At 38.9% G+C, this 21,096-nt stretch overlaps 2 protein-coding genes across 5 annotated transcripts in view; one reads left to right on the forward strand and one right to left on the reverse strand.

Annotated features, from left to right (window-relative positions):
• LOC131932256 (E3 ubiquitin-protein ligase TRAF7) overlaps window positions 1–21,096 on the reverse strand; it is a 36,884-nt gene that overhangs the window by 6,600 nt on the left and 9,188 nt on the right. For all 4 annotated transcript variants that reach the window (XM_059289119.1, XM_059289115.1, XM_059289117.1 and 1 more), the window contains 7 exons: window positions 20,869–20,921; window positions 20,449–20,517; window positions 19,905–20,027; window positions 18,015–18,131; window positions 17,552–17,668; window positions 16,979–17,098; window positions 16,548–16,679 (listed from right to left, as the gene is read on the reverse strand). In XM_059289119.1, the coding sequence (XP_059145102.1) occupies window positions 16,548–16,679; window positions 16,979–17,098; window positions 17,552–17,668; window positions 18,015–18,131; window positions 19,905–20,027; window positions 20,449–20,517; window positions 20,869–20,921 (731 nt within the window). The remainder of the gene's footprint in view (window positions 1–16,547; window positions 16,680–16,978; window positions 17,099–17,551; window positions 17,669–18,014; window positions 18,132–19,904; window positions 20,028–20,448; window positions 20,518–20,868; window positions 20,922–21,096) is intronic.
• On the forward strand, window positions 5,149–16,270 carry LOC131932257 (uncharacterized). Its single transcript, XM_059289120.1, has 3 exons — window positions 5,149–5,377; window positions 14,434–14,508; window positions 15,603–16,270. Exons 1-3 carry the CDS (start codon window positions 5,164–5,166, stop codon window positions 15,680–15,682), a joined length of 369 nt encoding a protein of 122 aa, XP_059145103.1. The 5' UTR covers window positions 5,149–5,163; the 3' UTR covers window positions 15,683–16,270.

Below are 21,096 nucleotides of genomic sequence, written 5' to 3' on the forward strand. Positions count from 1 at the left end.
TTGTTTTTATCTTCGCTTCGTGGGTGTTTCATTAAGACAATTGAGTTGTCAAAATATTTTGGGGATTTTATAATAAGTTAAAATCAAATCACAAATCACTAGCTTTATAATAGCTTAACCACATTACAATTATCATTAAATCTCAGACTTTATGAAAATTATTGAGTGAAATGCTTTTAGTTTTAAAAATGTAAAATCAACGACGAATTAACCTAATAAATTTTAAATTAGCTAAATTTTAATTAATTGAATTAGAAGATTGCCATGGAAGTCATTAAAACAACAAAAACATTTCTTCAAACTGAGTTAGCAAACAGAACATTGCAGATGGAATTATGCATGAATAACACTCCTACTGTAACATTTATAAATTATTACATCACTAATTGATAGATTTCTACAATATCAGTTTTTTTTTAAATATGCTAGGAAGCCAAACTCGAGACTAGCTGGTTAGCAATCGGATACTCTACCACCCCGACCCTTCTAAAAAGGTAAGCACGTGGCAAGTATAAGCCATATAAGGACTGGATCCTAAAACCAAAATATAAGACAGGGTTAGGTGATCAAGTCGTTTAAAGAATTAAGATGATAGCCGCACTCAACTGATATGAAAAAACCCACGAAGATTGGTTATAAGGGTACGGTGTAGTCGAATGGTAGAGCGTTTGACTGTTAGTCTGAAGGTCTAGAGTTCAAGTCTCGAGTTCGGATCTATGTTCGGTCTAGTGACTGCAGGACACCCAATTCTGATGAGTACCTCACTCACGTTAAGGAAATCAAGCCGGGTGGTCATAGTGCGGACCATACTATCCCTTCATACGCTAAGGTCTCTGAAACAGATGAACACTAGTTCATCTGCCCCATGTGTCTTGGGCACAAAAAGATGATGAGATATGCTATGAAAAACCCCACCTAGATGGAAATGAAAACTTTGAAATCTATGAAAAAGACCACCAGAGCTTTTACCGCTAGACGAACTTTGAAGCACGGCCATCAGACTTCAAGTCTCATTTGGCACCGTACAAGCAAACAGCCCTCCGGCCACGACATTAGAGTCCAGGCTCGGCCACCCAATGCCTCCCCCATCCCAACCATCCCCCATCTGATTCCATTACCCGAGCTGGTCTGCTTTCTCTCACCACTTAGGTCAAAGTTCACGCATCTTTTACCCAGACGACAAGAACACAGCTGTCAACTGATGTTAGTCAACATTGTCAGGGACATCTGGTAGAATCAGACCTTTGGTGGACTTGATGGTTTGCAGCTTCGGGGACAGCGTAACCTAGCGTAGAGCACTAGACTAAGAACCCGGAAGTCTCGAGTTCGAACCCACCCAGCTCAGATGGGTATCTAACTCACGTTAGTGAACAAAGGCGGCTGGGCATAGTGCTGATCACATTATTTCCTTGTATGCCGATGTCACTAAAACAGATGAGCTCTACTTTATCTGCCCCATGTCTTGGACATGAACGTGAAGAGATGATGATGAGATGATATGTTCACTTGAGGCCATCGTGAGGGGACACAACTTGAATAAAAATCAGACTAAGGTAATAGACAACCCATATAACCAAGCACTAAGGGAAGTCTACCTCGACATTAGTAGAGGAGAATGGTTTAAAACAACAGCCGGGGGAGGCCACGATGTCTCGATCTTCTAGCCTCCAACCTTCTAACCTTCAATATCTTCCTAAGAAATGCTAATGGAAGAAGTATGAGGAAACCAGGAGAGGCCTGTCACCAAGACATTCACTGACTTGCTTTATGTGGACGATATTAATGGCTGGGCAGAAACAGAAGAACTGTCGAACTAAGTACAAACTCACTGACACGATATCAACTGCACATGGGATGTAGATCTATATTGGGGGTGGGGACTGGGCGACAGTTAATAAAATACCATTAACCTTTTTTTTAAACAGACAACTTTTTGGTAACAGTTGAGTATTTTTTTAGTTGCCCAAACCAGGACCTCTAGCTGGTGTGAAGGACGTTTTACACTCCTCACTAATCGCTAGTGGCTCGCTAATTACCCGTGAGATACGCGGGTCGCCAACTAATGAAGGAGACACACGCTTTAATAATTTAGAACTGGTGACTTTCATTTGTATCTAGTAATCATACAACTACAGCACTCGACGGAGATCATACAAACAATGCATCGCTTTCAATCCTCTAAAAAAGGCTACATTTTAAAACAAGACAACTTTTAAAGTCGTTGTTAACTTTAACTTTTTTTTCTAAATATAGCAACGTAACAAAATAAAATAAAAGGACAGAGCGTAAACAAAGTTAGTGAAGTACTGAGACCTTACTAATAGAGAACCCAGAAAGTCAAAAAGCTACACCGGAATTTTCCAATTTCGAAGTTGAATGAACATAGTCTTAATACACGGACGCCGCGAGCTCTATTCCCAGAAGGAGTTTATTTCAACTTGGGTTTCCGTTCTAAAAAAGACACCACCATGAAAGGATGGTATCAATGGAGATGGTACTAGCTGGGTGTGATGACAAATTACTTTTAACCACAGATGTGGAGGGTGACGAGGAATGAAAGGGCCGCCAGCTAAAGGGAGAGAAGTTTGATGTGGGCTGGCCAGGGGGAACAGACACAAAATGGGGGTTATCATGGGAGGAGTTAGAGAATTAAAGATAGTTGGATCAAAGATGGTTATTTCAATAAAAATTTTGGTTATGTCAGCACTAAAGTTAAATAAAAAATAAGGCTGAGTTAAGTTAGGGCACAAGTTAAAACAAGGTAGGATATCTGATAGAACATACTAGACGGTACGAGACAGCAATACACAGAAAGTGATATTTCAACGCCAAGGGTAGACAAAGGTACAGAATATAGTCCAGGTAGAGACAGAGCAGTCAAACCCAAAGGCATCCGGACCTACCCTTGGCGTTGAAATATCACTTTCTGTTGATATGGCTATTTCAGTAACAACGCCATCCATCCAGGCGGTACGAAAAACCTCATGGCGGATTGTTGCAGTTACAGAACCTTAGAGCCTTTGGACACTTTACTGGCATTAGACACTACTTTACTCGCACTAGACACTACTTTACTGGCATTAGACAGAACTTTACTGGCATTAGACAGAACTTTACTGGCATTAGACAGAACTTTACTGGCATTAGACACTACTTTACTGGCATTAGACAGAACTTTACTGGCATTAGACACTACTTTACTGGCATTAAACACAACTTTACTGACATTAGACAGAACTTTACTGACATTAGACAGAACTTTACTGGCATAAGACACAACTTTATTGGCGTTAAACACAACTTTATTGGCATAAGACACTACTTTATTGGCGTTAAACACAACTTTATTGGCATTAAACACAACTTTACTGATATTAGACACAAATTTACTGACATTAGACACAACTTAAATGGCATTAGACACTACTTTACTGGCATAAGACACTACTTTATTGGCGTTAAACACAACTTAATTGGCATTAAACACAACTTTACTGGCGTCAAACACAACTTGACTAGTGTTAACCAAAACAAAAGACAAAAGAAATAGCAACAATAGAACAAAACAGAAACAAATTACAAGAAAAAAATAGCTGAACAGAACAAATGCTCTGCCCAATTAATTTAAAAGCGAAAATTAGAAATTCTGTGTCTGATTAAAAATAAAAACTGTCTAAATTTATTGCAATCAGCATTGCGTTATTTTAGAATTATTGTAAAACCCCAACTTTTTCAATCAAATATTATCTGCAGCTACTGTAAACACGAATATTTTCAAACATTTCACAATCCAATGACACGAGAAAGTGATGTGTACCAACCGCCGCCCATTGTTAGGTCATAAGAAATATGAACACACCATGGTGAGAAGTTTAGAAGGGTTGGGGTCGAACGTTCATCACATTAAAGCACGCGCGTCATAACCACTCACGTAAACTGTCAACGGCGACATGCAATGCCGTTTAATGTCGTCATATGTTCAGTTGGCAGCCTTCACCGTGTTCACGTCACCACCAACAAACGCCGAAACAGTTTAAACAATTATACCAACATAAACAAACCGTCAAAAAAACATCATCAACTACCAATCTATCAAACCAACATCATCAACCACCAATCTATCAAACCAACATCATCAACTACCAATCTATCAAACCAACATCATCAACCACCAATCTATCAAACCAACATCATCAACCACCAATCATCACCTACATCATCAACCACCAATCATCACCTACATCATCAACCACCAATCTATCAAACCAACATCATCAACCAGCAATCGTCACCTACATCATCAACCAGCAATCATCACCTACATCATCAACCACCAATCTATCAAACGAACATCATCAACCACCAATCTATCAAACCAACATCATCAACCACCAATCTATCAAACCAACATCATCAACCACCAATCTATCAAACCAACATCATCAACCACCAATCTATCAAACCAACATCATCAACCACCAATCTATCAAACCAACATCATCAACCACCAATCTATCAAACCAACATCATCAACCACCAATCTATCAAACCAACATCATCAACCACCAATCTATCAAACCAACATCATCAACCACCAATCTATCACACCAACAACATCAACCATCAAGATATCTGACCCAAATCACAATGTGATACTAAAGAGAACTAAAACAATTGTAAACTGGCACCAGAAAACAATAAAAAAAAACACCACGTCATTGCTCTAGTAACTATTCATCGATACCTAATCCAAAACCTAATCCAAACCCAATACCCATGTGGAGTATTAAGTCTTAAGTACCAAAAATAAACTCCTCATTACCTTAATCCCTTATAAACAAGTACCCGACCCCCCCCCCCCCCAACCTATCTGGACAATGTTACAGTTGTCACCAGGAAAAGCGTGGGCAATGCTGGTGAGCGCATATCTATAAATAGCCACCGCGTGGCGACGCGCAAATCAACCCCAACGTCAATACGGAAACAGATAATCCTAAACCAAACCACACAACTCCCTCACCAACACACACTACACCTACACCAAGATCAAACACTTAATCCACAAATTGCAACACACTTGTGGGTGGAGTTTTTTTTTTCTATTTCGGCATTCATTTCACCGAATTTGAGCAGATTCTCCGCAAGAGGAAATCAACCAATCAGATGCGAGTAATCGCGTTAGCGCCCAACAAAAAGGCGGCGTCCGAGCGTTGCCTGGCCAGTGATTCAGACCAGGGGAAGATAACTGTCAGGTGTTGCGGTGGTCATTCTTCACACACTGTCAGCTACTGCTGTGGTCAATCCTACAACATGAAGGCCTTGCACATCAGCTGTTTCGTGAGCTTTTTGCTGACCATTCTCTCAATGGCTGCTCATGGTGAGTTGGCTTTTTTTTTTTAAATTAACTCACCACTGGTCACGTGCAATTATATGTATTTATGCGACAGATTAAAATGTAACTGTTATGATCAATTAAGATGGTTTAAATACAAATAGATATGACATAAACCAAACGCATAGAAGGCAAAAATAAATTAATAAACAGATAAGGACAAACGAGTACAGATATACGTTCAAAAACAGAGACAGTTAACAGAGAGAGAGAGAGAGAGAGAGAGAGGGAGAGAGAAAGAGAGATGCAAGAAGCTAATCTTTAGCTGTAGACCAACTTTAACTTACAGAAACACATGTTAAACCGTTACAAAATTTTTTTTAAGTGCGTTTAAACCATAAACTGATTCAAGTTTTCTCATTCTTGACGCAATCAAAAAATTATCAACTCAGATTTTCTTATTACTGATTTGATTCGCGACCTGCAGTATCGTGAACAAAGTGACTAGCGACTTAAATGATTTCATCCCATCAAATGACATGTTAGAAAAAGTAAATTAGGAGAATTTTCTTTTTCTCTATGGCGCATCTTGAAGTAATCCCAGCAATTCTTGCTCTGACTTTCTACTCCAGTGAATCGAAAATTCGGCATATTAGTAAATAAGTAAGCAAAGTCCTTGGCTGTTCATGTGATAGATGAAGTGATGGTCAGCACGTTCCCACAAGCTTGTGTTAGGAGCTTAAATTGTGATGTGGATTAATTTTTATGATCATACACCCGATATAAAGCTTAATGAAATCAAATGGAAATGTGTGAAAAATACTTGTCAAAATTGTGTTAATCTGAAAACAGCTAAAGAATCGTACACTTAGCGATAGAAAAAAAATTGTATTAAACGAATACGTTGGTAATGTGAGTTAGAACTACTAAAGGCTGATACACATGAATGAGTTGACTTTTTTTGCATTAACAGTTATAAGTTCACATCATCAAAACTTTCAAATCAGTTTGATGAAACACCAGCATTGGTGAGAGGACGTACAGACAAAACGGGTAACGCCTTTCTGGAATCATAGCCCACCTCCCCAGCCCTCACACAATGTAAACCTCTAAAAAACGTAATTCAATAAGGTAATAACACGTATTGTGTACGTTACTACGCTAATAATGTATACACCGGCTGTGATTTGTTATTTTGATAATCTGGTATTCAATACAAAAAGTATATTATTTTCAGAAAAATGATTGCAATTTTTCTCAAGAATAAACATATGATGAGAACTTGATTTTTTATGATTTCTTTTATTAAAATATCAAACAAGCGCTGTTAAAGAAATATATAAGTGTATTTTTGTATGGCCAGCAAAGCAAACAAGAGCTGTTAAAGATATATAAACGTGTATTTTTGTCATTTGTATGGACCCCAGCAAAGATTTCCAAGTTTTATTTCCCGTACGCTAGTCCTACGCAGCATTATAATTGGTTTTAAGGTTCTTCTCCTAATTCCATCTTCCGTTTGCTCCGCAGGGTTAATAGTTCTATAATGCAAATACAGCGATTCAAAGACAAAAATGGTTTGTTGATAAATATAAACAATAGTAATGCTATTATATTCAACATACATACAGAAGCCCACATGGACCCAATCCGCCCACACCATTTCCAAAGAAGAAAAAGTCAGACTTTTTCAGACCCCCCCCCCCCCTTAATTATGAACGTATTCAATTGATGATCCTATATACTCAGATGAGAGGGCATTATAGGCAAGGCAAAATTTTTTTTTTAAAAGAGTCCGTTATAATATAAATGTTGATGTTCGTTTTGTGATATGAGTTCGTTTTGTGATATGAACGTAACTAGGGGTCATTCAACTTCAATGTCGCATCATACCTGGCGGTGGATGCAGTGAGTCCCTCATTATATCTTAATCAGCCCCAATTACCGGCCACGCTAACGAGCCACACCGAGGTAAAGGAGAGTGAACGAGGTGATGATTAAGTCGGGGAGAAAATCATCGCGTGGCTTCCCACCAATCAGCCACCACCGGAAACAATATTCTTCGGTTTCCTGGGCAAATTGACGTCAAGAGTTATGGCGGGAACACCCTCACCGGTCAGACGGGTAAAATTATGTCGTCAGACGAGGACTGCACCGTGCCTGCAGCAATAAATTCTACAAGGGCTGTCCACTACCGGGTGGAGATTTCTGTTGAGTCTTGATGAGGGTTCTTCCATAAACGACGTCACACTCCGATCGGCAGAGAGAGAGTGGGGGGGGGGGGGGGGGGAGGAATTTTTTGACGATGTGAGACACGTGTGACGAGATGTTACTCTTTTGAAAATAATGTTAGAAACTGAATTTAAGCAATTTTTACAAGCTTTTATTAAACTTGCTTCCTCTTTCTGCCGATGGTCTCTGTCGTCATAGATCGAAACGGGCGAGCGAAATTTCGGGCGCGTCCAACTGACAGATTCGTTTCGAAGTTGGCACGCGGGTCAAGACTTGAAGACAATGCAATATGATATTAAATTTGACTTAATATGATGACTAATTTTTTATGAATTAATTAACATTTTCTGAAATTAGTAGGGTGTCTTGTACTACTCTTTCCACACTATTATACGCGCATTATCATGTTCATTTAATGCGCAGTAGTTTTTAATCATGCAACAAAGTACTGAAAAAAAAATTGTATAAAAAGTTTTAATAACAAGCTTTTAAAGTCCCGAGTTCGAACCCCCAGGCAGATGATGCTCTATAGCCGAGGACAACAACTCTTCTAGGAGAGACAACTCAAAAATCAAACAACTTCTGCTTTGTAGTTTTTTCAAAATTGGACAAAGGCTATGCAGGCAAATCAAAAAAAGAAAAGCAGGCTGAAATCGGAGTCAACGGCCTATGACAAGTTGACACGTAATACTTAATTGTGTACCTTCCAACACTAGAATTAATAACGAAGAAGAAGAAGAAGAAGCGGCGAGATGATCACAGCAGCCCTAGCATTGTGTGGGTTAATTGAACTATTTCATCAGCACGCACAAGGCGTCAAGAATCGCACCAAAAACAATCAGTCCAACGACGCCAAAATGTCATCTAACTAGCACCAAGACTAGCGTGTCAATTATTTTAGTCGGATCCCAAACTAATAACGTAGCTTTTTATAGCACGCGGTATGAAAATGAACCTCACGCTATTGGTTCGGTTGTCAAACTGACGTCAAGCGTGCGGTTGATGCAAATTTTTTTCATTGACCGGAAAGGAAACGGCACGAATACACAACAAAGATCATTGAGAGTGCTCCATTTTGAGCGGGTATTTTCTCAACTCACATAAGATGGCATAAACTGCAACAACGTAACGTTCAATATGTTGACAGGCAAAATTAATTTATTGACATTAAGAACGCAATCTTTTGACATCATGAATGTTTATTTTTTTAAATGAATGCAATCTGTTTATATCAGTAACGCGAAAATGTGTTGACCTTTTTAAGCAGCGTTCACGGCCGCTATATATATATATATATATATATATATATATATATATATATATATATATATATATATATATATATATATATATATATATATATAATGTATATATGTATATATATATACATACATACATAATTACCCCCCCCGCCCCAGATATCAACTACCTCTGCCATTTACCAGTAATCGATTGCATGACCCTATCACTGTTGCATTGAAGTGTATTGTAAAGAAAAAGTACAAAATGACAAAAAGTGATGGTTAAAAATTAATTAATTAATTTAAAACAAACATAATAAATATGATTGTTAAATACACATATTTTCTATGAATGACTATGATAAAGAATCCCAAAAAAAAAACAACAACTTTGCAATACAAAATAAAGCTATATTGTCAGCTAATGATGATAAATGATTAATTAATTGCATCTTTGCAGACGTATCCTTCAGTGTGCTACTTAGAAAGTGCAGAATTTAAATAACTCATTAGAACATGAGGATTTTTTAAATAATTGTCCTTCGGTCATTAAGATCTCCTCAACGTAAAACAATAGGCAGGCTACTCACTCTAAAAATAAACCTGAAATTTAATTGCTGCTCGTTAGTTTGTCATTAATTCCGTCCCTTTATGGGCGGCTTTTGTACGAAATTCCTTTAAATTGGGCACCGTTTCTCCGCCTCACCGGCCTAATTAGACGATAAAACTTTAGTCGGCTGCTTTATAAAGTTTACTCAACGAATCATCAAACTCGAATACAGAAAAAAAAACTTCGCTAAAAAACAAATAGGAATTAAGAATATGAACAGGTTAGCTGGTAGTGGTGTGGGGGGGGGGGGGGGTCAGGAGACAAAGAAATAATCTATGTATTCCCTGTCATGTGACTGTCAAAAAATGCTACATTCGCCGTCACGTGATCTGGACTGTGGTACTTACTTCAGGAGGCCGAAGAAGAAAAATAAACGTGAAACCGTCAAAAAAGCAACAACATTGCAACTCATTACTTAAAACCGCATAGATTGAAAGCTCTTGTATTCAATGGAAATAAAAGAAAATTCGTGCCGTGAAGCCACAACTCCAAACGCAAAGACACACCGGGCCTATGAGCCATTAAGTTTTACATTATGCTTATGCATCAGTTCTACTGTCTGGTTTCGATCTTCTAGAATCGACTGGAAGGGCCAAAATAAAAACCAACATTTTAAAAATCTGGCCATTTAGTGTTGAACTGACTGCCAACACTTTAAAATCTAACAATGAATGACCAAATAACCAACGCTTTATAAACTGACCAGGTAGGATTAAACATGTAACCATTTTTTTTATCTGGCCAGCTAGGGCCAAACATCAAAATAGTTTTGTAAAAATCTGGCCAATAGCTTTCTAGGCCAAACAACAAACAATTTTTAAATCTGGCCTATTCTTTTAAAAAAAAAACTGGCAGAAGGACTAAATAACAAACCAACACGTACATATATTTTGACTTTAAAACAACAAACCGATACATAAATATATTGGCTTAGACCCAAATTTTCACATCCCCACCCGCAGTCAGAAAACGGCGTACATAGAATACCACTTAACGACTCGACCCAGGCGAAAAACATCAGGGGGGTCGAGAGCCTCTTGACCACAGGGCGCCGACTCCTCGAAGTGACGGAAATAATGGAACTGTTATGTCGGCTAGACAACCGTGGTTTTTGAGGTAGAGAAAGGTGGAATCGTGGCTTCACGCAATTTCACCCAGATTTAAATATATTATGTAGTAAAATCGATAACTTCACAAATACAATTTCTAACCCTACCTGCATTTTTACCAGCATCTTAACTGTATTAAGAGTATACGTTTGTTGATGATTGTTACTGTATTATATTATGTATTTTTCTACCCCCCCCCCCCCCAAGGGTTTATGGCACTAATTGAGTTAAAATGATGCGAACATCGACGCCAGTAGCTGGGGGTAACACCCACGTTTTCGTGTGTAAGAAGACGTTGCAGAGGTTCACAAGATTTGTGTCTTAATTTTTTATGTAGTTGTATGGGGATGAAAGGGTTAAGCCGGTGAATAGGGATGCAAGGGTTAATGTTTTCGGATAATTAGGTCGAGAGGTTACACGAATGTGCTGTGGTTTGACATGAGATCTAATGCGGTGATGATTAAAAACGTGATTAATACGGGTGGTTGGCAGGTAAGAAAAAAAATGTAAAAAATGTCCCATCAATATTCGATCCAAAAACAAACGACAGAAAACCTGATTTCCTGCCGATACATGTAACACGTTATTTTTATCATTCGCAATTTCCGTTCCATAAATAGAATCATCAATCATGTGATTAACCCAAGAGCTCTTTAATTATCAGGACCGAATTCTATCAAACATCAACAAGGCATAACAAGGCAAACAAAAAAAAACAAATTGGCGCGGAGGGATACACTGGAAATAGCACGCCCCCATAAACATGGAGGAGGAGACGGACAAACGATGTTTTATTTTCGTGGCTCCGTTGCGTGACTTTAGTGGGACGAGTACGAGAAAAGTAATTACCCGGCCAGCCTTCAATCTTGACTTGCCTTGTTAGACCTAGTCGAGAAATCATTTACAATTCTTTCCTTTCAGGTGTCGGGATGGACTGGGCCTCATTTAATACAAGGTTATACCGTCTTCCTTTTGGTTTCTGAAGTCACGTGATTTTTGGTAGCATTGATATTAAGTTGTCAATTTTCATGCCCGGAAGTAAAACTTGTAAGATTTTTTTTTCAAAGGGCGTTGACCCGGGAACAGAAAAATTAACGAGTTTCTCAACTGGTCATACACAAACGGAAATGAAAATTGGTTTATCGCGAACATGTCAGTGGTATATCACGGACAAGTAACAGACATATCGCGAATATGATAGTGGTCTATCGCGGACATTTAATGAAATGATGTAGTACGGACATGACACCGATATATCGCGGACATGTCATGATATATCGCGGACATGTCATGATATATCGCGGACATGTCACCGATATATCGCGGACATGTCATGATATATCGCGGACATGTCACTGCTATATCGCGGACATGTCACCGATATATCGCGGACATGTCATGATATATCGCGGACATGTCACTAATATACCGCGGACATGTCACTGATATATCGCGGACATGTCACTGATATACCGCGGACATGTCACCGATATATCGCGGATGACTCTTACTTGTGACATGAGAACCTCTAAAATTAGAAACATTACAGACAGCAATACGTGGGTGAGAAGGTTTATTAAACAAGATTACAATAAAAAAACTACCGGCTGATGCCCAGCGAATAGCAGAAATAGCAATTTTTTTTTTACGCCAATCTTATTTGTAGCGTAAAAAACACTTTAATAAACCGATGAAAAATATTTTTTTCCCCAAAGATTAAATTTTCAAATCCTAAACAAAACCCTTTGTATCTCCGCTCTAATTAAACAAGAATTTTAAATCTGGTCAATATTTTGATTTAATTACACGCGCATTATAAATATTAACTCTTGTCGGTTTTTTTAGTTAGGGTTAGGATTATTCACTAGCTATTTACATTGGAGGCAAGCTTTAAATACCCCGCAAAGATAGAAACCCGCCGTATCTATTTAACTAGTTTTCGTGAGCATAGAACTCGAGTTGGCGAGTGCTATTCTATTTCTGACCACTCGAGTTTAGCCTGACCTCTGAAGGACGTCCAACCTTCTGTCCAGGGAAAAGATTGCCGATATAAAAAAATGACCAGTCAGAATAAGGAGATTACGTCATAGCGGCTAACCATCGCTGCTGTGTGTGACGCACGTTGGGACGGCTAAACCCGTTAGGGACTGTCCTATGATCCGACCACTCGATTCCAGTTAGGACGGGCTCTGGAAGTCCCGGCCGATGATGTACACAATGGGATGGGATTTGTTCCAGCACTGAGATCATCCGTTTATGGTGTCGGCACGTTAGGGTCAGTCCAACTTTAGAAACCGGGTAATTAGGATCGGGGGAGGGGAGAGAATCAGGGGATAAGTGAAAGTTTTAATTAACCGTGTAAGTGGGCTCACATGATATATCCAGCGGCCTATTTATTTAATTAATTCATGACGATCTGTTATATTTTTGTACCGCTTATATGTGAAATATAATGGATTTAAATTTCCATATTGCTTTATTTGTTCAATTAATATATTACTGGGTTTTACTGTATTTGTTTATTTGTTTATTACGAGTTTATGCCATTAAAACGTTTCACATTATAACTGTGGCATGTTATGGTTTAACAATTCACTCAACAGTTTAAGAATATGCATATTTCAAAGTAATTTGGAGTTTCCGGAAAATTTTTTTTTTTTTAAATCGGGAAATCGTAAACATACGCCATTTTGATACCGTGATCTGACACAGGTTAACACAAAGCCTAATAAAAATTAAGCTCGAACACAAAAAAAAAACCTCATTCTCCTTGAGATCCGTCTGTATTAATACCGACCCTAAATCAGGCTTTACACAGTCATCCCAGAACACAACTACCTTCACACATTGTTTCTTTCAGGCATCTCTCCGGGGGAGCAGTTCCCCCTCCCGAGTTCGTCACCTCCCCCCCCCCCCCCCACCCAGACGAAATATAATGATAATGTTATGTAGAAAATATATACTTTAATAACCGGTGTCCACTTCATTAACCAGAAGTTCCAAGTGAAGGAGAAAACGTCTGAAAGAAACCCTTCCTTCATTAAACGGCAAATCTAGAGAAGTACCCGGCAAAACTTTTCAGCCACGTAGATTAACTAGTCCATAGAATCTGAACATCCAGCCCTAAACCAACATTGTAATGGCATGGATAAAGAGAATCATTAAACGGATGGATTAAACAGATAATCGCTGTGATCGCCGAACAGCTGAGCAAGATAAAAGACAGCAAACACGCTAAACAAAACAATATCTGATATCTGCTTTCATCTCTACAGCTAAAAGCGAAATTAAATATAAACCCGTATGGGCTCGAATGGGCCCCAAGTAGAGTGTTGTTAATTATGTGAGGCGAATGTGGGGGGGGCTAATTTACGTCCGAAAATGGAAGTGGGCGAGACACAACCTGATCAAACTAGTTAAAATGGGAGGGAAAAAATTAGGTGAGAGCCCCAATGTAGCAGGAAAGTAAGACGAAAAAAATTTAGTCGTAGCAAGTAAGCGCCAACGTAAAAAGTATCGTACAAAGTCAGACTGTGTTGCAAGTGTCAATCTTTCGAAGCGCTATTTTCAACGAAATATCGTAGTCAATTAAAAATCAAAATATTTAAAAAATAAAATAAAAATGCCAATCTTTAATATTGACACAACAGAGTTACCTTTAGGACCTGATGTCAATATGCTGGATATATTTATGTGTCCACATTTCAAAAGTAGTAGCAAATATGCCGTCACGTGAAACATAAACATGGCAAATAGCCTGGCCAACACGAACCTTTGAGTTGGCTTGTACAGTTGAAACGTAGACATGAGGCAACTACTCAGTGTTTACATTTTTTCATCCACAACACACACATTGTTTACATCTCACCCTCAACACACACACACACATTGTTTCCATCTTCTCACCCCCAGGGTTCAACTTCTACGGTCCATCGGATGTCTTTAAGCCTCGTATGACGCGTTATGGTAGCAACGACGGTGGAGCAGGTAAGTTTGATTTCATCATCTCGTGACCCCTACCTGACCCCACCCGATGACATCAGTGGTGGAACAAGTGACAGTTTTATATTATCACATAGAGACCCCTTCCCGACCCCTTTGGACAGACACATGAAAACAACCTCATCAACAGAGGAGCAGGTACGTGTAAGTTGGATATTGTCACCTAGTGACCCCTGCCTAGCCCCACCCCATGACAGGCACCTCATCAACAGAGGAGCAGGTACGTGTAAGTTGGATATTGTCACCTAGTGACCCCTGCCTAGCCCCACCCCATGACAGGCACCTCATCAACAGAGGAGCAGGTACGTGTAAGTTGGATATTGTCACCTAGTGACCCCTGCCTAGCCCCACCCCATGTCAGACACCTCATCAACAGAGGAGCAGGTACGTGTAAGTTGGATATTGTCACCTAGTGACCCCTGCCTAGCCCCACCCCATGTCAGGCACCTCATCAACAGAGGAGCAGGTACGTGTAAGTTGGATATTGTCACCTAGTGACCCCTTCCTAGCCCCACCCCATGACAGGCACCTCACCAACAGAGGAGCAGGTACGTGTAAGTTGGATATTGTCACCTAGTGACCCCTTCCTAGCCCCACCCCATGACAGACACCATATTATGAGGGGAGCAAGTAGGCAACAACTTGATGTGAGAGATTCTCGCCCTAAATTACACGTTAAGGAAAGTAAAGGCAAGGCGGATGGGCAGAGTGCTTTTATGAATACAGGATCAAAATCAGCGACACATCTTAATCGTGTTGGTTATGTATTATATTTTAGATGTAATGTAGGGCCGTAATAGTTTTAGAAAGTGTTTAAATTACTCTTATAAATTTATATTGGGTGGGTGGTGATGCATAGAATGTAAAATATTTGTATATAGCATGCAGAATATTCTACACACCAACATTGAAGACTAAACCACTTTGATCTGATAAAATATTAGCAGTCTATGTTGAAATAGTTATGTATGACTTATTAAAAAGAGTGACCTCCCATGCAGATAAAAGTACAAGTTCTCAGGGGAGCTCACTCTTAAAATAGTGTATTAAAGTTTTCAACCTGTTGTTTTTCCCCTTAGGTTTCCCAGTGAGCCCAGAGAATGATGACTACATCAAGCTGATTACCTACCTGAACAACGTTGGCAGGCGCAGGAGATAGACCTGTACCAACAATGTATTCATTGACCCCATCATTGTTTTATGGTTGTAAATGATACAGTTTTAAAAAAAACAACTGAAAAAAATCACTCCCAATTTTTAGTGGTTGACCCAGAAAACATATTTTGAATAAAATTGCCTTAGTGAAATAAACTTAAGAAAAGTATGTATTGAGAGTTCATATTAAATTTTTATCTTATCAATAAATCCAGCTCACTTTAATCCAAGCTTTGTACAGTCCCAGTTGAATAATATTTAAAATGGAAAATTCTACTAGATTTGGTGTCTAGCCAAATCTCTAAGTAGAACAACATATTCTAAATGTTCTTTACAACAGAACAGGTAGTAAGTTATTGGAATTTGAACATTTTTCTGATAATTGTTTGATTTTGTCTCAAATTATGTAAAAATATAGACTTGCAATAGAAACTAAGGACAAGATACTATTCACCTTAAAGATATATTTTGTCAGAACTGAAATTAAAATGATCTTATTTCTATTGAGGCAATTTTCTATTTGTTTGAAAATATCTTTCAGTTAAAGAACTTGTAATATACTTGAGTTAAAAAATTAAAGTCTATATATTCATGTTTGTGTTCAATATTCACTGTATTTTATCCCAATCAACAGCCATTATTAGAAGAAAAATGGCTAACTAGTTTTAATTTAGGAACAGGACAATATTGCAGTCTAAAACAGCTTATGGACAGTTGGGTCTGATGGCCATTCTAGACTTTCTTATGATCTGTTGGACATGGTAGCCATCCAGTACAGGGTAAAAAAGAAAAGATTTGTGGGAAATATTAAGGAAAGAAAATGTATTCTTACAGATGACAATAAAAAGCATCTTTGAGAAAAGACTTACCCGTAGTGATCTGTCGTAGGAAGCACTGAAGACCTTAGTGCCAGAGGCAGTGTGTAGAACAGCCAGGGCATAGACTGTCCCATTGTGGCCCATTAGAGTTTCCAGCTGATTGAAAGTGTTGAGCTCCCAAACCTGAAACCATACGCTACATGAAACTTCTAACCAGGCAAGGGAAGCAATGATGAATGTTGCTTACACTGGTCACACTATCTCATTACATGATGCAGAGTCAGAAACAGATAGATTCTACTTTACCTGCTTTACTGGTAACCAGATCTAGCTTTTTTTTAAATAACAAATTATAACTGATAATTTTAGATTAAGTATTACTTAATATATGATGATTGATAATAGTATATAACATGTGATGATTGGTGATTCTAAGCACCACATAATATCTGATAATGATTGAAGTGAAGATGTTGACTCACATGAATACAATTCTCGTAAGTGCCACACAGTATATGATGGTTGGTGATGGCAATGCTGTACACACTACCCCCAGATGTCTCCAGATCACGCACACACTCTAGTTTGTTGATGTTCCAAACCTGTGAGGAACAAATCATTTCATTGGCTGATTCTATGTCTCTAGCTAAGACAGCCATCATTTCATTGGCTGATTCTATGTCTCTAGCTAAGACAGCCATCATTTCATTGGCTGATTCTATGTCTCTAGCTAAGACAACCATCATTTCATTGGCTGATTCTATGTCTCTAGCTAAGACAGCCATCATTTCATTGGCTGATTCTATGTCTCTAGCTAAGACAGCCATCATTTCATTGGCTGTTTCTGTCTCTAGATAAGACACCCATCATTTCATTGGCTGATTCTATGTCTCTAGCTAAGACAGCCATCATTTCATTGGCTGATTCTATGTCTCTAGCTAAGACAGCCATCATTTCATTGGCTGATTCTACATCTCTATCATTGATATAGAATAAATGAATACAACCATCCTCCATCTAGTAAAACTAAAAAACCTGTACACAAATCTTTGTACCTTAACAGTCTGGTAGGAGCCACTCAGGAGATATTCATTGGTTGCAGCCAGTGCCCTCACCCAATGATTTAAGCCTGTCAACTCTTTCTTTAACTCGTAGGTATGTACATCATATACCTGGGGAGGAGAGAGGGGGGGGGAGTTATGTTAGCAGGGCCAAAGCAATATTTGGAAACTAGTAAATAATGTGCACTGACAATGATAGACTTAACACTTGTAAACTGATGCATTTAACATTATAGAGATTTTAAGATCCCTAAGACTGATTCTTCTCCATGTGGGGGATTTGTGATATAGAAGAAATTATGAAGAATATTTTTAATATTTGAAAAGATTTTAAGAGCCCTAATACTAATAATTTGCAAAATAATTGAAGGAATGATATTTAAATATTCATTGTGAACAAATTATTTTATGAGCCCAATACCGAATACAGTTTATGTGGTGAATGGTATTGACTCACCCTGATGACCTTGAGAGATCCACTAAAGAGCATGTTGCTGGCAGCCACAAGTGTGCATACTGGGTTGTCGTTGGATTTGATGATATGGGAGCTCTCATATGTGTCCACATTCCAAACCTAAGTTCAAAGTTCCTTTTATTATGACTTCATTAGTAACACACAAGTGTATACATTTAAATGTTCTAATGTAATTATGTAAATCCTCATAAACGTTCTTTCTAAGTGGAGAATGGTAGTGTGTAACATGTATTTTGTGTGCACGGTGTTCTAAAAGTCTTGTATGTTTTACAAAATGACTGCGAAGCAGTTTCAAAGCTATTTAGTTGCGCTGCAGTTATAGAGAGTATTACTCATATTTACTATATAATACATAGAAATATTAATTACCAGTGTGAAGTCAGAAACAAATTACATTTGAAAGCTTTCAACTGATTTTAAAAAATACAACTCCTTGAAAAAAAAAAGTTCATTCTTTAGGTAATGTTTGAGACAGTGCTGATACTTACAATAATGTTGCAGTCTTGTGAGCCACTGAGCAGCTTATTCCCATAAGTACACAATGCTAAAACACACAGTGCTAATACTTACAATAATGTTGCAGTCTTGTGAGCCACTGAACAGCTTATTCCCATAAGTACACAATGCTAAAACACACAGTGCTAATCTATAATAATAGTTTCGCTGTCTCTCTATCTATCTATCTATCTATCTATCTATCTGTCTGACAAGAACGCTCTAGAGAAAACACAAGCAAAATAAAAACATGCACAGTAATTCGAAAAACGAAATATGACGTCGACACATTTAGCATATTAAAGTTGAAAATAATCTCAAGGCGGAAAGTGCACATAGTAATATAAAATTATAATGACGTCATTGATTATCGCGTAAACATTGAATAAACAGGAAATGTTGTCTAATCTAAATGGTTTGCGTGATGAGTTTCTTGCATACAATTCTTCGGGTAGGGCGAAGCCCCACCCCCCGCGTAAGAACGTCTGAGGGGGGTGGGGGTGGGGGGGGGGGGGTTGAGTGGGGGGGGGGGGGTGGTTTTAATTTAGACTTTTTCCTCCCCGGAGAGGGGTGGGGGTACTTGAAATTTTCGGGGGCGGGGGGTAGAATTTTCGGGGAGGGGGCGGACACTGGAAAAAGTATATAATTATATTTCGTTGAATGGGACGGTAGACATGTTTTTTTAGGGGGGGGGGGGGGGGTTGTGGGTGGGGGGTGGGGGAGGGGGTGGTGTGGGGGGGGGGGATGGGGGGTGAGTGGGGGGGGTGGTTTTAATTTAGACTTTTTCCTCCCCGGAGAGGGGTGGGGGTACTTGAAATTTTCGGGGGCGGGGGTAGAATTTTCGGGGAGGGGGCGGACACTGGAAAAAGTATATAATTATATTTTGTTGAATGGGACGGTAGACATGCTTTTTTTTTTGGGGGGGTGGGGTGGGTGGGGGGTGGGGGGGTGGTGTGTGGGGGGGGGGGGGTGAGTGGGGGGTGGTTTTAATTTAGACTTTTTCCTCCCCGGAGAGGGGTGGGGGTACTTGAAATTTTCGGGGGCGGGTGTAGAATTTTCGGGGAGGGGGCGGACACTGGAAAAAGTATATAATTATATTTCGATAAATGGGACGGTAGACATGTTTTTTTTTGGGGGGGGGGGGTGGGGGGTGGGGGGTGGTGTGTGTGTGGGGTGGTGTGTGTAGGGGTGGGGGTGGGGGGGGGTGGTGTGTGGGGGGGTGGGGGGGTTGGGGTGGTGTGGGTGGGGGTGGGGGGTGGGGGTGGGGGTGGGGGTGGTGTGTGTGGGGTGGTGGTTTTTGTTTAGAGAAAAGAGACAGCACTATCAACCTAGCGCCCGGTGTATCCTTCCTCAACGGGCCATTTTTCTAGTACTTACAATAATGTTGCAGTCTTGTGAGCCACTGAACAGCTTATTCCCATAAGTACACAATGCTAAAACAATGCCAGTATGGCCTTCCATAGTTTTGACACACTTATAGCTGGAGCTTGTGTCCCACACCTGAAATGAATAAAGCCATTTAAAAACTAGAATCTGCTCTACAAAATAATCAATTACTTTTTAATAGAATAATGGAAGATTCATAAAAAACAAAGATAGAACAAAGATGGGACAGCAAGGTCAGATGGTAGAGCATAGGACTGTGAACCAAAAAGTCTGCCCGTTTGGCTGCTGGGTACAAAAGGGTAACTTAATTCCTAATAAAAACAAAAATAATGAAAAATAAAAACAACATTTTGATACAAGGAAAAAGATCTAGAAAAGAATAATAAGTGACACAAGGGAAATAACCAGGGTAAGAAAAATAAAAAAGGACTAAGGGAGAGAACAAATAGATTCCAGCTAGAGCATATTCTGGTATAAAACTCTGATAGTTGTACCGTGTGCTACTTAGCACTGCAAAAGTAAAATTACTCTTTACCTTGATTGTCTTGTCTGTGGATCCACTAAACAGATAATCTCCCATTGTACACAGGCACCAGACTGGACCCTACAGAGAGAAGGGTAAACAATCTATTAGTAGCTGATTTATCTGTTATTTAACTCAAGGTAGATTTATGCTTTTTTAAAGGGAGGCAGAGATTTACTTCACAACCTTGTTAAAGGTAAAAAAAAATTTAAAAAGTTGGGGATGGGTTGTGTTAGGAATGAACACATTTTACAGCAATCATTTATTAAAATGTTGGGGAAAGATGAATGTTAGATTAGGTTATATCTGCTTGACAACACTGCTAAAGATGCTGTGACATTGTCACATGTTATCCAATAAAAATGTAATGGGTATCCTTTTAAAGTATACATTGTGCAATGGTACAGTCATAAAAAAATAATTCTAGCTTACCAGATGACCAACAAATGTTCCTTTGCATTTGAACATTGAGATGGGATCATAAGCTGTGAAAGACATTTATTTTCATGTCAGCTTATTCACTTCAGCATTAATGTATCACAAAAATGTAAGTTGCACTTAATTTTCTGTTTTAAAAATAATAAAAAGTTGATAATAAATATTTTACCTTCTAGTGGAAATTTGTTTTTAAAAAATGTATCTTTCAAGACATTTTATAAA

This window comes from Physella acuta, unplaced genomic scaffold, assembly GCF_028476545.2.
Source record: "Physella acuta isolate Inbredline_101_S28 unplaced genomic scaffold, ASM2847654v3 ptg002120l, whole genome shotgun sequence".
NCBI classification, from domain to species: Eukaryota; Metazoa; Mollusca; class Gastropoda; family Physidae; genus Physella; species Physella acuta.